This window comes from Pogoniulus pusillus, chromosome 35 (genome assembly GCF_015220805.1).
Source record: "Pogoniulus pusillus isolate bPogPus1 chromosome 35, bPogPus1.pri, whole genome shotgun sequence".
In the NCBI taxonomy this organism is placed as follows: domain Eukaryota; kingdom Metazoa; phylum Chordata; class Aves; order Piciformes; family Lybiidae; genus Pogoniulus; species Pogoniulus pusillus.
In genome coordinates this window covers 12,235,609-12,251,776 of record NC_087298.1, presented here as the reverse complement: position 1 = coordinate 12,251,776, position 16,168 = coordinate 12,235,609, and the positions used below count along the sequence as shown (strand labels likewise).

The 16,168-nt window shown below is 54.5% G+C and overlaps 1 protein-coding gene across 6 annotated transcripts in view; it reads left to right on the top strand.

The window, feature by feature from the left end:
- ADAMTS13 (ADAM metallopeptidase with thrombospondin type 1 motif 13) overlaps nt 1-13,414 on the top strand; it is a 31,210-nt gene extending 17,796 nt beyond the window's left edge. For 2 of the 6 annotated variants that reach the window (XM_064171409.1, XM_064171408.1), the window contains exons 19-29: nt 1,322-1,457; nt 3,747-3,876; nt 4,456-4,645; nt 5,235-5,352; nt 5,970-6,099; nt 6,604-6,808; nt 8,160-8,451; nt 8,738-8,884; nt 9,774-9,950; nt 10,924-11,108; nt 12,137-13,414. In XM_064171409.1, coding sequence (XP_064027479.1) covers nt 1,322-1,457; nt 3,747-3,876; nt 4,456-4,645; nt 5,235-5,352; nt 5,970-6,099; nt 6,604-6,808; nt 8,160-8,451; nt 8,738-8,884; nt 9,774-9,950; nt 10,924-11,108; nt 12,137-12,295 — 1,869 coding nt within the window. In that variant the 3' untranslated portion in view covers nt 12,296-13,414. Of the gene's footprint in view, nt 1-1,305; nt 1,458-3,746; nt 3,877-4,455; nt 4,646-5,234; nt 5,353-5,969; nt 6,100-6,603; nt 6,809-8,159; nt 8,452-8,737; nt 8,885-9,773; nt 9,951-10,923; nt 11,109-12,136 lie in introns of those variants that run through there. The other 4 variants (XM_064171410.1, XM_064171411.1, XM_064171412.1 and 1 more) reach the window with 4 other exon arrangements.
- Nucleotides 13,415-16,168: the final 2,754 nt, after the last annotated feature.

Genomic DNA, 16,168 nt, shown 5'->3' with positions numbered 1-16,168 from the left:
TGTAGCAGGCCTCATGTCTGAGGCCTGTGGAGGTGGTGTTCAGTAAGAGTGGTCACAGAAGCCTGTTCCAGCATTTGGCCACTCTCATTGTGCAGAACTTCTTCTTGGTGTCCAACCTAGCTCTGCCCTGCTCCAGTTTCAAACCATTGCTCCTTCCTATCCTCACAGGCCCTTCCAAGCAGTCCCTCCCCACATTTCTTCCAGGTCCCCTTCAGATATTGAAATGCATCTCCAGGATCTCCCTGGAGCCTTCTCTTGGGGCTTTTTAGCTTGGAGAGGAGGAGACTAAGGGGTGACCTCGTTAATGTTTATTAATCTGTAAGGGGTGAGTGGCAGGAGGCTGGAGCCAGCCTCTTGGTGATGCCCAGTGACAGCACAAGGGGCAGTGGGAGGAAGCTGAGGCAGAGGAGGTTCCATGTGAACCTGAGGAAGAACTTTCTTTCCTGTGAGGGTGACAGAGCACTGGAAGAGGCTGCCATGGGGGGCTGTGGAGTCTCCATCTCTGGAGGTAGTCTGGATGTGTTCTTGAGTGATCTGCTCTGGGTGAGCCAGCAGTGTGCACTTGCAGCCCAGAAAGCCAAGCAGAGCCTGGGCTGCAGCAGCAGAAGTGTGGCCAGCAGGGCCAGGGAGGGGATTCTCCTCCTCTGCTCTGCTCTGCTGAGACCCCACCTGGAGTGCTGCATCCAGCTCTGGAGCCCCTGGGACAAGAGGGCTGTGGAGATGCTGGAGAGTGTCCAGAGCAGGGCCAGGAGGATGCTGAGAGGGCTGCAGCAGCTCTGCTGTGAGCACAGCCTGAAAGAGTTGGGGCTGTGCAGGCTGGAGCAGAGGAGGCTCCCAGGTGACCTTCTTGTGGCCTGCCAGCATCTGAAGGGGGCTACAAAAAAACTGGGGAGGGACTTTTGAGGCTGTGAGGGAGTGTCAGGAGTGGGTGGAATGGAGCAAAGCTGGAGGTGGGGAGAGTGAGGCTGGAGGTGAGGAGGAAGTTGTCAGAGAGAGTGATTGGCATTGGAATGGGCTGCCCAGGGAGGTGGTGGAGTCTCTGTGCCTGGAGGTGTTGAAGCCAAGCCTGGCTGGGGCACTCAGTGCCATGGTCTGGTTGGTTGGGCAGGGCTGGGTGCTAGGTTGTGCTGGCTGAGCTTGGAGCTCTCTGCCAACCTGCTTGGTTCTATGATTCTGTGACACAGACTGTGTCTGGCAAGAACAGAGAGGCACAGAGTGAGGCTGAAGGTTGGATCCAAAGTGGGACTGGGTTCCTCCTACCTGTCTGAAGAACTGAGTCTGAGTTGATCTCTGCACTGACCACAGCTCTTTCCCTCACCAGGTCTACCGAAGGTACGCAAGAGAGTTTGGCAATGTCACCAACCCAGACATCACCTTCAGCTACTTTGTCCCCAAGGAGAATCTGACATATTCATGGATCCCTCAGCAGGGGCCATGCTCAGTGACCTGTGGGGAAGGTGAGGCAGCAGTGCTCATCTTTACTTCTTGTGGGGATGTGGGCCTGGCTGGTAGTCATAGATTCATAGTCTGGGCTGAGTTGGAGGGGAGGTGCAAGGTTATCAAGTTCCAACCCCCTGCCATGGGCAGGAACACCTCCCACCAGCTCAGGGTGCTCAGGGCCTCATCCAGCCTGGTCTTGAACACCTCCAGGGAGGTTGTGGAGCACAGCACATTTGAGGCTGTGTCCCCTTGTTCTGTCCCTGGCTGCCTGGCAGCAGAGCCCAACCCCACCTGGCTACAGCCTCCCTGCAGGCAGCTGCAGGCAGCAATGAGCTCTGCCCTGAGCCTCCTCTGCTGCAGGCTGCACCCCCCCAGCTCCCTCAGCCTCTCCTCACAGGGCTGTGCTCCAGGCCCCTCCCCAGCCTTGCTGCCCTTCTCTCAACACCTTCCAGCACCTCAACATCTCTCTTGATCTCCTACCCTCCAACAGCTCCACAGCTGCTCCTAGCTTGGTGTCATCTACAGACTCACTGCTGCTGGACTCAATCTCCTGCTCCAGATCATCAGTGCAGATACTGAACAGGATTGTGCCCAGCACTGATCCCTATGGCACACCACTGGTGTCTGACTAAAGCCTCAGGGCTAATTTTGAAGCTTCCTTCTTAGAATTCTATTCTTGTGCCCAGGTTAATCCTTTCTGTCTCCCTGGAGAAATCACAGTGCAGGCTGTAGCAGATCACCTTGGCTGGGCTGACATCTTGTTTAACAGCTAATGCAGATGACACTGCCAAGCCTCTCCAGGCTGTTATGCCAAAGGAATTGGAAATGAATCCTTACTGAAGGCAATTTATAGGAGCAGTTATGTCTGGAGAGCTTTTCTGCAGCAGATTCCTCAGGCAAACTGATTGAAACCTCAAAGAAATGAACCCAGAATGCTCCAGGGCCTCGCTGAGACTGAAGCCAGCACCCCTCAAAAATGAAATCTGGGGCTTAAAATGTGAACCTGAGCTGAATCATGGAATCAGCCAAGCTCAGCCAGCCCAACCTGTCACCCAGTCCTATCCAAGCAACCAGACCATGGCACTAAGTGCCCCAGCCAGGCTTGGCTTGAGCTCCTCCAGGGATGGCGACTCCACCACCCCTCTGGGCAGAGCTGCAGTGGCTGTCAGGTCCTCCTTCCCAGCAGGCATCACCTGAAAGCAAAGAGGGCAGTGGAAGGTTAACAGTGCATCAGGAATGGTGTGGCCAGCAGGAGCAGGGAGGTCATTCTGCCCCTGTACTCTGCACTGGTTAGACCACACCTTGAGTGCTGTGTTCAGTTCTGGGCCCCCCAGTTTAGGAGGGACATTGAGATGCTTGAGCGTGTCCAGAGAAGGGCAACGAGGCTGGGGAGAGGCCTTGAGCACAGCCCTACGAGGAGAGGCTGAGGGAGCTGGGATTGGTTAGCCTGGAGAAGAGGAGGCTCAGGGGAGACCTTATTGCTGTCTGCAACTACCTGAGGGGTGGTTGTGGCCAGGAGGAGGTTGCTGTCTTCTCTCAGGTGGCCAGCACCAGAAGGAGAGGACACAGCCTCAGGCTGTGCCAGGGGAGATTTAGGCTGGAGGTGAGGAGAAAGTTCTGCACTGAGAGAGTCATTGGACACTGGAATGGGCTGCCCGGGGAGGTGGTGGAGTCGCCGTCCCTGGAGCTGTTCAGGGCAGGACTGGACGTGGCACTTGGTGCCATGGTCTGGCCTTGAGCTCTGTGCTAAAGGGTTGGACTTGATGAGCTATGAGGTCTCTTCCAACCTTGGTGATACTGTGATACTGTGCTGATAGATTCTTGACTCCTGCTTCTCAGGGTCATGCTCTGAGGCTGAGGAGTTCCTCTCTCTCCTCACAGCTCATTAGCTGCACAAGAGACTCCTCACAGCTCTGTTTGTGAGTTTGGAGTTCCACCTGTTTAGGCTCAGTGTTACTATGGATCTTGCTCAGAGCAGTAGAATCATAGAATCGGTCAGGGCTGGAAGGGACCACAAGGAGCAGCCAGTTCCAGCCCCCCTGCCATGCCCAGGGACACTCTACCCTAGAGCAGGCTGCACACAGCCTCAGCCAGCCTGGCCTCAAACACCTCCTTGGGTGATCTTTGTGGTCCCTTCCAACCCTGACTGGTTCTGTGCTTCTAGATCAGGCTGCCCAGAGCCCTGTCCAGCCTCACCCTGACTATCTGCAGGGACTTTGAGTAAAGTGAAATGGCTGCACCTTGGTGGCATAACTGAGGTGAACTGCTCACTTTGTAACCTCCTCTCCCCTCCTGTTGCACCCTAGGGACACAAGCAGTGCATCATGTGTGCTTTGACCAGGCAAAGAACGAAACAGCAGAGGATCAGTGGTGCCTGCAGCTCCCACAGCCCCTTGCAGAGCACAAGCCCTGTGCCATGCAGCCATGCCTGTACAGGTTGGTGTCCCTGCAAGTTCAGCTTGTCCTCCCTCTGCCAGCCAAGCCACTCTCTGCAGTCTCATTGACGTTGTGCAAGGTATAAGAAACCACCAGAAAGGGAGAGGTGTGAAGGAGTTGCTTCCTAATCCTAATGGTGCATCAGATCCCAAGGGCCTGTCAGCTGCATGAACAGCAGCTGGGTCCTTCCAGTGCTTTACAGCAGGACTTTTGAGGGCTTGGCCCAGAGATGTCTGCTCACATCCTCTGCAGGGTTGTGCCAGCAAAGATTTGATCTCACCCTGGAGGAGGCCTTGTGTTAATTGGGCTGGAAGGAGGACCAAGAGCCAAGCCTGGCCTGACATGGATCTCACAGCCATCTCAGTGCTGTCCCTGTGTGCTGGAGCTCTTTATCTTAGGTGCTGTTAGTCTTCAAGAGCTGTCAGGGCAAAGACTACAGCTGCCAGCAGTTGTCCTCCCAGTCACCCCCAGCCTGGGCTCTTGAGGTGGAGAAGCTGAGTGCTCTGTGTGACTCATTTGTGTCCTGGGGGGGTGGGTGAGTAATAAGCCCTCACTGTGAGCCATCTGCATCCCATTTAGGTGGAAGATCTCTCGGGCAGAGGAGTGCTCTGCTCTCTGTGGAGCTGGAGTTGCCCAGCAGAACCTCACCTGTGTTCAGTCCCGTGGTGGCCTGGAGGCTGCTGTGGATGACAGCTTGTGCCCAGCAGAAGAAAAACCTCTCTCCACTGTGCCATGTGTGGTCAGTGTCTGCCCTCTAGGCTGGGACAAAGTGAGTTTATGCCCTGGCTTATTTCAGGAGTCTGGGACCTTTGCACTTGTGATGCACAGGAGGTTACCAGTTCAGAACTGCCATCACTAACCTTCCTGCTGGGGCCTGGGAGGGTGCTTTACACCAGGGTTAGAGGTTATCCTGTGCCCTTAGACAGCTCTGTCCCTCTTCATTTATGCTGCTGGATTCATCAGTTTTAGTGATGGTTTGTTTAGAGAAGCTGCTGCTGCTGTTCCCACTCCTTGCAGAGCCCAACAAAAGCAGAGCCAGAAATCAAGCCCTGGTGCTTGGGAGATGCTTCACTGACCAACAGTGGTTCTGGCATGGTGGGGAGGGTTGGTAGCAGGGGAGAGAGCTTCTCAGCACAGAGTCCCTGGGCCACATCCATCCTAGGGAGCCACATTTGCAGGTGGGGAATGCTTCAGGCATTTCCAGTCCCAGGTACCTCTGCAGAAGTGGGGAAAGTGCTTCAATGAGTCTCTGTCTTCAGTGACTTGCAAGCATCTTGTAGGCTAGAGGTGTCCCCCAGCTGCAGCAGCATGGCAAGCAGGTGTCAGTGTCAGCCTGGGCCTTTCTGCTCTCTTCTGAGGAGGAAGATGCACACCTACCTCAGACTCCTGAGACACCTGGGCAGATCCAGCTGGAAAATCGGACCCTGTTTGTCTGGAGCCCTCTGGCTGGAGAGTGTTCTGTGTCCTGTGGCAGAGGTGAGATCCTTCACTGCTGCAGGGAAGTGTGGCTTGGCTGTAGGTGTGAGCTCAGTGCCCAGGAACCTCAGGAGCATCATCTCCCCCCTACAGCTCAAAGTGCCTGTGTAGCTGTGCTCATGATTTGTGAGTCTGGAAGAGGCAAGGAGACCTGGTTCAGACTGGGGACAGCCTGGAGGGCTGAGACCTGGTTCAGACTGGGGACAGCCTGGAGGGCTAACACCTGGTTCAGACTGGGGACAGCCTGGAGGGCTAACACCTGGTTCAGACTGGGGACAGCCTGGAGGGCTGAGACCTGGTTCAGACTGGGACCAGCTTGGAGGGCTGAGACCTGGTTCAGAATGGAACCAGCTTGGAGGGCTAAGACCTGGTTCAGTCTGGGGACAGCCTGGAGGGCTGAGGCCTGGTTCAGACTGGGGATAGCTTGGAGGGCTGAGACCTGGTTCAGACTGGGACCAGCTTGTGTGGGACTGTCTGGCTGCTGCTTCAGAGCTGGGGAGGGATGGACGCAGTAAGTGTGCCCTGGGGCTTGCTTGTTCAGTACACAACTGACACTGCTTGGCTTACTTTCAGCCCTTCCAAGCATGCCATGCAGTAAGATCACTTCCCCTTTCTAGGTCAGACTCAGCTCCAATATGTGTGTGTGGCTTTTGACACCAAGGAACAAACCCAAGAAGACAACTGCCACCCAGTGCCAAAGCCAGAGGGCAGCGTGGCAGTCTGTGATCTCAGGCCCTGCCCACCAAGGTAAAGCAGTCACCAGGAGAGAACAAGCAGTGAGAGCCCTTTCCTTTCCCTCTGCCCCCAGGACATGCTCAAGTGTGGGTGAAGCTACTCTGAGGAGCATTTTGAGTCTCTGGGCTTGTTGCAGTGTGAGAATGCCTTCTGCTTGGGTCCAGCTCCAGACCTGCTCCAGACTCCATGGAGTGCTCTGGGTTGGAAGGGACCTCCAAAGCTCATCCAGTCAGCAGGGACATCCTCAGCTAGATCAGGCTGCCCAGAGCCCTGTCCAGCCTCACCTTGAATATCTCCAGGGATGGGACCTCAAACACCTCCCTGGGCAACCTGCTGCAGTGTTCCAGCAGCCTGATGGTAGAGCCTTGTTTCAAAGGCTGCCTTCTGAGTGCGAGGCAGAGGGGTGGAGAAGGCTGCTGAGCAGCAGGAGGGAGGAGCTGCAGTGTGCTCTGTGCGGTGAGAGCCAGCAGAGGGTTCATCACTGACTGACTTTCTGCCCCCCTTGTCCTCTGTCAGGTGGAAGGTGACCCCCGCTGGCCCCTGCTCCTCCAGCTGCGGGCTTGGCTTGGCTGTGCAGCTGGTGAGCTGCGTGCAGGTGCTCCAAGGCAAGGAGGTTCTGCTGGAGGAGCGTCTGTGCCCTGCGGCAGAGAAGCCTCTGACCAGCGTGCCCTGTGTCATCCGAACCTGCTCCTACGAGTGGAGCTTCAGTGAGTGGACAGAGGTATTGGCTGCCGCTCAGGTGCAGCACCTGCTGGCCAGGGGGATGGGTCTGTAGGCATCTGCCTCCCTGCAGCACTCCTGCCTCGGGGCTTGACTTCCCACGCAGATGCTGAACTGTTCCTGGAGCACCTCTGCTGTGAGGAGAGACTGAGGGAGTTGGGGATGTGCAGTCTGGAGAGGAGAAGGCTCCCAGGTGACCTTATTGTGGCCTTCCAGTATCTTAAGTGGGCTACAAGAAAGCTGAGGAGGGACTTTTAGGTAGTGATAGGACCTGGGGAATGGAACAAAGCTGGAAATGGGGAGAGTCAGCCTGGATGTTAGGAAGAAGTTCTTCAGCATGAGGGTGGTGAGAGGCTGGAATGGGTTGCCCAGGGAGGTGTTGGAAGCCTCATCCCTGGAGGTGTTTGAGGCCAGGCTGGCTGAGGCTGTGGGCAGCCTGCTCTAGTGTGAGGTGTCCCTGGGCATGGCAGGGGGGTTGGAACTGGCTGCTCCTTGTGGTCCCTTCCAACCCTGCCTGATTCTATGTTTTCCATCATTCCCACTGCCCTGTCTCTGGGAGCTGGAAGTCTGCTTCCTACCTTCCTCACTGGAGTCTTTGGCTGGGAGTTACAAAAGACCTTGGGATGCAGATCTGTTGGGAGGAAGTGGCTCTGCAATTCCAAGAGGTGTGGGCCATTGTAGGGCTGGCAAAACCAGAGCACTGCAGGGGCAAATGGCAGCACAGCAGCAGATCTCCAGGTGATCAGAGAGTCACAGAATGGTTTAGGTTGGAAGGGAGCTCAAAGCTCAGCCAGTTCCAACCCCCTGCCATAGGCAGGGACAGCTCTCACTAGAACAGGTTGCTCAAGGCCTCAGCCAAGCTGGTCCTGAACATCTCCAGGGAGATAAAAGATCACATTCTGTGCTCCACAACCTCCCTGGGCAACCTGTGCCAGTGTCTCACCAACCTCGACCTGTGCCAGTCTCTCACAACCTTCACTGCAGACAACTTCTTCCTAACATCCACTTTCCATCTCCACTCTGCCAGTCCAAATCCATTCCTCCTTCTCCTGTCATTCCCAAACCTTGTCAGTAGTCCATCCCCAGCCCTTCTGGAGCCCCCTTTAGATCCTGGAAGGCTACTCCAGGGTCTCCTCAAAGCCTTCTCTTCTCCAGGCTGCAGAGTCTCAGCCTGCCCTCAGAGCAGAGCTGCTGCAGCTCTCTGAGCATCTTGATGGTCTCCTCTGGACTCTCTCTAACAGTTCCATGTCCTTCTTGTGTTGGAGGCTGCAGAACTGAGCCAACAGATGTGCTTCTTTCTGAACAGCAGCTGGAACCCTTGCTAAAGGCCTGTGTGTTTCTCCCCCCTGCAGTGCTCAGCCTCCTGTGGCAACGGCATCCAGAGCCGGCAGGATTTCTGCCTGAACCCCCTGACCCGCCAGAGGGTGAACCCCATCTTCTGCAGGCACTTCCCCAAGGCCATTGTGGTCAGGGGCTGCTCTGCAGGGCCCTGTCCTGAGCAAGTGCTGGGGACCAGGCCCCATGGAGCAGGACTGCAGAGCCTGACACCAGCTGTGACAACTGCAGCTGCCGAGGAGGGCAGCTACAGGGCCCTGGATCTTCCCCCATCAGCTGTGCCGCAGCAGCAGGCAAAGAGCAGTGGAGGTGAGGGGGACACTCCCCAGGTGATGTGGGGACACTGCCACACAGGGACAAGGAGCAGGGGAAGGCAATGGTGGGAGGGACAACATTCTGTTCCTTCCAGCACACCATGAGCTAGGAGCAGTCTCTCCCCTCCTCTCTCCACCTGGGACTCCTTGGGGCAGCTGCTGACCCTTCCTGTGCCCCACCCAGCTGGCACTTATGCCTTGTGCCACCAAGGGAACAGGAGCTGGGTTTTCAGCAGCTATAGCTCCTTTGGGTGTGTTTCTCACCTGTCTCTGCTCTCCAGGTGTCTGTGGAAAGCTCTTTCTTAATGCCACTGGAGTCATCAACATGACAGGGGTGGGGAGCAGCGACTGTACCGTGGCCATCGGCCGTCCTCTGGGGGAGGAGATCACAGTCAGTGTCCTGGAGAGCTCCCTCAACTGCAGTGCAGGTACTGCCCAGGCTGAGCTGGGGACCCCAGCCTGGCCCTTGGGGACATCTGCACCTCACTTGCCCACCTGCCTTTGGTGGTGCCCTGGATGGTTCTGGCTGCCTCAGAGCTTGTGTCCACTCTGAAACCATTTTACAAGCGGTTCTGTCCCTCCAGGCTGTCACCAGAGGGGTCTGAAGGAGGTTGTGATGCTTTTCCTCCCCCTACAGAATGGTTTCTGACCTGCTTGGTTGATAGACAGGAGGTGAAAGGAGATGATGGGGTTAGGGGAGCTATTACAAACTCTCTCTGCAGTGCAGCCTCTTGCTGGATCAGAAGAGCTGGGTCAGTGAACTGGGCTCTTTTCCTCACTGATCTGGGTAAGATTAGTCTGGGGGAGAGGAGGGTGAGGGGAGCCCAGCACTGCCAGCAGGGCCAGGGCAGTGATTGCCTCCCTGTGCTGGGTACTGGTGAGGCCACACCATGACTCCTGGGTTTGGTTCTGGGCTCCTCATTCCAAGAAGGACATTGAGGGTCTGGAGTGTGTCCAGAGATGAGCAACAGAAGTGGTCTGAAATTGTGCAAGGGAGGATTAGGTTGGAGATGAGGAAAAATTTCCTTGCTGCAAGAGTGGTCAGGGATTGGCAGAGGCTGCCCAGGGGGTGGTGGAGTCCCCATCCCTGGAGGTGCTCAAGAAACCCGTGGCCATGGTGCTCAGGGACATGGCTTAGTGGCCATGGTGGTGCTGGGTTGATGGTTGGACTGGATGAGCTTAGAGGACTCTTCCAACCAAACCAAATCCATGATCTTATGACTCTAAGCTGCAGGAATTCCTTATGCCCAGTCCTCTGTAAGAGATGTTGTGGCCTTTCACTCACAGCAAACCCATTTCTGTGCCCATCTGTTGCAGGTGAGGTGCTGCTCTTCTCTGGGCGCATGATGTGGAGGACAGGCTGCAGGAAGCTGCATTTGGCCCTGATCAACTCCAGGACAAACAGCCTGGTGGTGAAGCAGAGAGTTCTGCTGCCAGGCCATGGGGTTGTTCTTCAGTACAGCAGCAGAACTGCCACCAAAAAATATCACCAAGGTACCTCCCTGCAGGCTTTGCCCTCACAGGATGGCAGGGGTTGGAAGGGACCTAAAGAGCTCATCCAGTCCGACCCCCCTGCCACAGCAGCACCATCCAGTCTAGCTCAGGGCACACAGGAACACATCCAGACAGGCCTGGAAAGGCTCCAGAGGAGGAGACTCCACAGCCTCTCTGGGCAGCCTGTGCCAGGCTGTGGGACCCTTACAGGCAAGAAGTTCCTCCTTGTGTTGAGCTGGAACCTCCTGTGCTGCAGCTTCCATCCATTGCTGCTTGTCCTATCCCAGGCAGCAGTGAGCAGAGCCTGTGCCCCCCTCCTGACCCCCAGCTGTCAAATATTGACAGACAGTGATTCAATCCCCTCTCAGTCTTCTCTTCTCCAGACTTATCAGCCCCAGGGCCCTCAGCCTCTCCTCACCAGGCAGTGCTCCAGTCCCCTCCTCATCCTCACAGCCCTCCCTTGGGCTCCCTCCAGCAGATCCCTGTCCCTCTGCAACTGGGGAGCCCAAACCTGAAGGCAGCACTCAAGATGAGGTCTCAGCAGGGCAGAGAACAGAGGCAGAGGAGAACCTCCTCGGGTCTGCTGGACACATTGTTCTTAGTACAACCCCAGGATCCCATTGGCCCTCTCGGGATGTGCTCCAAGGGCACATTGCTGGTCAGGTTGTTCAGAGCTCTGAGCAGCCTCTAGCTGCAGATAGCTCTCTTCAGGGGTGCTGGACTTGAGGAGCTTTAAAGGTCCCTTCCAACCTGAAGCATTTGACCATGGTTCTGTGATTCTCTGACTTGTTCCCTGCCCCTCTGTTCCAGAGGCCCCTGCAGGTGTTTGCTGATGCTTGGAGATCCCCAGGCAGAACTCCTTGGAGCAGCTTCTCTGCCTGTGTTTCATTTCAGTGATTTCTTTCCTGGAGATGCTGGACACTTCTCTAAATCATGTGTTTTTCCTGTTTCCCTTTTCCCCTCCCCATCTCAGACTGTGACAAGCAGCTGTTTGGTCCCCAAGGTGAAATAGTGAACCCTGTGCAGTTGCCTGATCAAAGGCAAGGAGGAGTCTGCAGGACCTTCATCGATGTGGCTCCTCAGCACCGCATTGTTCTCCGTGCCCTCTACACTGACCTGGGCAGTGAGAGCAACCAAACCCATTTCAATTACATCCTGGTGAGTCAGAACCCTCAGGGGGATGATTTGGATGGGAATGGACTCATCTCTCCTCATCAGGGATTTCCATCCAGATGCAAAGTTCAATCCCAGGTCCTAGAGGGTTGGACTCTGTTCTGTGAATCATAGAATGTTAGAGGCTGGAAGGGACCTCCAGAGATCATCCAGTCCAACCCCCCTGCCAGAGCAGGGGCAGGTCACACAGGAACACATCCAGGTGGGAATTGAAAGTCTCTGGAGGAGACTCCACAACCTCTCTGGGCAGCCTGCTCCAGGCCTTCAGCAACCTCACACCAAACACATTTCTCCTTATGAGGAAGTGGAGCCTCCTGGATTCCAGTTTGTATCCATTGCCCTTTGTCCTATCACAGGGCACCACTGAGAAGAGCCTGGCACCTTCTCCTTGGCACCCACCCCTCAGATACTCATAAACATCAATAAGGGAGCTGGGGGTGTGCAGCCTGGAGAAGAGGAGGCTCAGGCATGGCCTTGTTGCTGTCTGCAGCTCCCTGCAGGGAGGCTGTGGCCAGGTGGGGTTGGGCTCTGCTGCCAGGCACCCAGGGACAGAGCAAGGGGACACAGCCTCAAGCTGTGCCAGGGCAGGTCCGGGCTGGATGTGAGGAGGAGGTTGTTGTCAGAGAGAGTGATTGGCATTGGAATGGGCTGCCCAGGGAGGTGGTGGAGTCTTTGTGGCTGGAGGTGTTGAAGCCAAGGCTGGCTGGGGCACTTAGTGCCATGGTCTGGTTGCTTGGACAGGGCTGGGTGCTAGGTTGGGCTGGAGGAGCTTGGAGCTCTCTGCCAACCTGCTGGATTCTGTGATTCTAAGATCTCCTCTCAGTGTTCTGCAGGCTAAACAGCCCCAGGTCTCTCAGCCTTAGTGTAGCTCGGGATGAGCACTGCTGTTGTTTTTCAGCCCTTGTGCAGGACACCTTCTGCCCCTGAGTGCCCAATCTGCAAGGCCCCAGCCCCCTGTGGCTGCTCCCCTGGCAGGCTGCTGTGCTGGAATGGTTTGGTCTCTCTTGCTGCAGGTCCGAGACGTCGGCACCATGAGGACTGTGGTGTTCCGTGGCGGGCAGCAGTTCTTCTGGCAGTCCACAGGGAGCCAGGCTGAGATTGAGTTCCATGACAGTGTGGGGGCTCACCAGAGCAGCTTCTGGGCTGAATACCAGGCTGTGGAGCCCAAGTGAAAGGGGGGAGCAGGCTCACTGCACTGAGAGAGGCCACAGCTCAGTCCCTTGCTGCTGTCTGCTCACTGCTCCAGGTCATGTGAGGCATTTTCACCTTCTGCAGCCCTCACAGAATTCTTTCATCTGGCCAAGCCCTCTGAGACCCACCAGCCACTGACCCAACCCCAGCATGGCCACTAAGCCATGGCCCCAGGTACTATGTCTGCACTTACTTTGCACACCTCCAGGGATGGGGATTCCAGCACCAGCCTGAGCAGCCTGTGCCAATCCCTGACCACTCTTGCAGTGAAGAAATTTTTCCTCATCTCCAACCTAACCCTCCCCTGGCCCAGTTCCAGGCCATTTCCTCTCCTCCTGTCACCTGATACTAGGGAGAAGAGACCAACCCTCATTTGTTAAAGACTGGTTTGGGTTGAAGGGACCTTTCCAAGCCATCTAGGCCAACCCCCCTGCAGTCAGCAGGGACATCTGCAACTCATCTACTGAGTGACTCCTCTGGGACTTCCCTTCCTATCTATGAAGGTTGTGCAGAAGACATCTAACTCCCAAAGATGTAGCAAGTAGTCCTCCTGTGGCTTCTCTCTCTGTGCTGCTTGCCATGAGTGCACTTTGTGTGTCTGCAGTTAGTGACTTAGTCACTGAGGTCTCAGTGCCCTGCTCCTGTAACACACTCTGCCCTTTTGGCCTTGTCATTTAGTTTCTCAGTGGCTCAGTGTCCCATTCCAACCCTCTCTGTACCACAGCTTTATGGTTTTACCCTTAAATTGACTCTCTTGCAGTCTCGATGCTCCTTAAAACAGAGCCCCACTGAAGTTGTGGGTGGTTAGAAAGAAGGCAGAGCCTTGTCTGAGGATGAGCTGCTAGCAGATGACCTGAGAGCTGTGACAGCAGGGCAGTTTCTTGGCCCAAGGAGGGTGGTGCAACACTAGGAGAGGTCCACCCAGAGAGCTGATGGAATCACCATCCTTGGGTGTTTGCAGATCTGGTCAAGCCTTGGTGGCAGTGTGAGAGGACTAAATGACACTCACAGGTCCCTCCCTAGCCACTGCTCCTTTGGTTGTCTGTCTGATGGCTCCAGTGCTGCTTCCTCTGGACAAATAAAAGAGTTCTGTCTCTTAATGATGGCTTTGGTGCCAAGATGTGTTTGCTGCTGAGAGCCTGATAAGAAGAGAAGCTGTGGTGGTGACCTGCTTGTGCTTTCTCACAGGAACCATGCAGGGAGAGATTGTTGAGACTGCACGGTGCAGGCTGTGGCAGAAAGAGGTTTTCAGAGCAGAGGCAAATACTCACAGACTCACAGAATGGTTTGGGTTGAAAGGGACCTCAGACATCATCCAGTTCCAAGCCCCTGCCATGGGCAGTGTCACCTGCTGCTAGATCAGGTTCCTGAAGGCTCCATCCAGCCTGGCTTTGAACACCCCCAGGCAGGAGGCAGCCACAGCCTCTCTGGGCAGCCTGTGCCAGACTCACACCACTCTCAGACTGAAGAATTTCTTCCTCAGCTCCAGTCCAACCCTGTTCTCCCTCAACTCCAAACCATTTCTTTTGGCCTGTCTCTAGACACCCTCAGCAAAAGTCTCTCTGCAGGATCCCTTCAGGCACTGGCAGCAGCTCTAAAGTCCCCCTGGAGCCTTCTCTGCAAGCTGCACACCCCCAGCTCCCTCAGCCAGTGCTCACAGCAGAGCAGCTCCAGCCCTTGGAGCATCTTTGTGGCCTCCCCTGGGCTCACTCCAGCAGCTCTGTGTCCTTATCTTTGAGGTCCCTTCCAACCTAAAGCATTCCATGATTCTGCTGGGGACAGCAGAACTGGAGGCAGTATCTGAGGTGGGGTCTCTCAGCTAGATTTGGCTGCTCAAGGCCTCATCCAGCCTGACCTTGAACACCCCCAGGGAGGACACAACCCCCCCAGGGAGGGGTCCCTTGCTCTCACTCTGGATGCAATCAATGCTCCTGCCTGGGCACTCTCCCTCCTTTTCTGTCTTCTTTCAGCTGAATTCTCTGACACCTCAACAAACACAGCCCTTTCTGTTCTGTCTTCCCAAGAGCTGCTTCTGTGGCTGCTTCAGCCTGGAGTTTTTCTCTTGCCAGCCTCCAGCTTTCCATTCTGTTCCTGGAAGAGGCAGAGAGCAGCTTCTTGAAGCAAGCCCCTGGAGGAGCTGACCGCAGCAGCTCTCCCTCTGCACTGCGTGGGTGATGCAGGCTCTGGGCCTTCGTTTCCTGTCTGACAGGAGATGTTCAGGCAGAGCCATCCTTGTTCTGAAGCCTTTCCAGCAGATGGGATCTGTCTTCCTGCTCTGGATCCCAAGTCTGGCTGCTCTTTACTGTCCTGGATCAGGCAGGCTGCAGGGCTGGGCTCTGCTTACCGACTGCTCTGTCTTCAAGGTGGGGGAGAAAAGCCCCAAGCTGCTGTTTGCTTTATCAGGGCAGGGCAAGGAGGCTTCTTCCTTGGTCTGCATTCCAGCAGCTTGCCAATGGGACTTGCAAATTCCCACTTCTACTCTCCTGTTTTAGGGAGAAAACTTGGTCCCATTCAGCTATTTCCAGCTTTTGAGGGAAGAAAACTTGGTTCCATGCAGCTACTCCCATTTGTTAGGGAAGAAAACCTAATTCCATTCAGCTACTCCCTATTTTTAGGGAAGAAAACCTGATTCCATCCAGCTACTCCCATTTATTAGAGAGAAAACCTAATTCCATTCAGCTTCTCCCTATTTTTAGGGAAGAAAACCTGATTCCATGCAGCTACTCCCATTTCTTTTAGGGGAGAAAATCTGATTCCATTCAGCTAGTTCCCAATTTTTAGGGAAGAAAACCTGATTCCATGCAGTCACTCTGATTATTTTTGGGGAGAAAACCTGATTCCATGCAGTCACTCCCATTTGTTAGGGAAGAAAACATGATTCCATCCAGCTACTCCCAATTTTTTAGGGGAGAAAATCTAATTCCATTCAGCTACTCCAAATTTTTAGGGAAGGAAACCTGATTCCATGCAGCTACTCCCATTTGTTAGGGAGAAAACCTGATTCCATCCATCTACTCCCATTTTTAGGGAAGAAAACCTGATTCCATTCACCTACTCCCATTTTTTAAGGAGAGAAATTCTGATTCCATTCAGCTACTCCCAATTTTTAGGGAAGAAAAGCTGATTTTCCATGCAACTGCTCCCATTTGTTAGGGAGAAAACATAATTCCACTCCCACTTTTTAGGGAAGAAACCCTGATTCCATGCAGCTGCTCTCAATTTTTAGGGAAGAAAACCTGATTCCATCCATCTACTCTCAATTTTTAGGGAAGAAACCCTGATTCCATGCAGCTACTCCCATTTGTTAGGGAAGAAACCCTGATTCCATGCAGCTACTCTCAATTTTTAGGGAAGAAACCCTGATTCCATGCAGCTACTCTCAATTTTTAGGGAAGAAACCCTGATTCCATCCAGCTACTCTCAATTTTTAGGGAAGAAACCCTGATTCCATCCAGCTACTGTCAATTTTTAGGGAAGAAACCCTGATTCCATCCAGCTACTCTCAATTTTTAGGGAAGAAACCCTGATTCCATCCAGCTACTCCCATTTGTTAGGGAAGAAACCCTGATTCCATGCAGCTACTCTCAATTTTTAGGGAAGAAACCCTGATTCCATCCAGCTACTCCCATTTTTAGGGAAGAAACCCTGATTCCATCCAGCTACTGTCAATTTTTAGGGAAGAAACCCTGATTCCATCCAGCTACTCTCAATTTTTAGGGAAGAAACCCTGATTCCATCCAGCTACTCCCATTTGTTAGGGAAGAAACCCTGATTCCATGCAGCTACTCTCAATTTTTAGGGAAGAAAACCTGATTCCATGCAGCTACTCCCATTTGTTAGGGAAGAAACCCTGA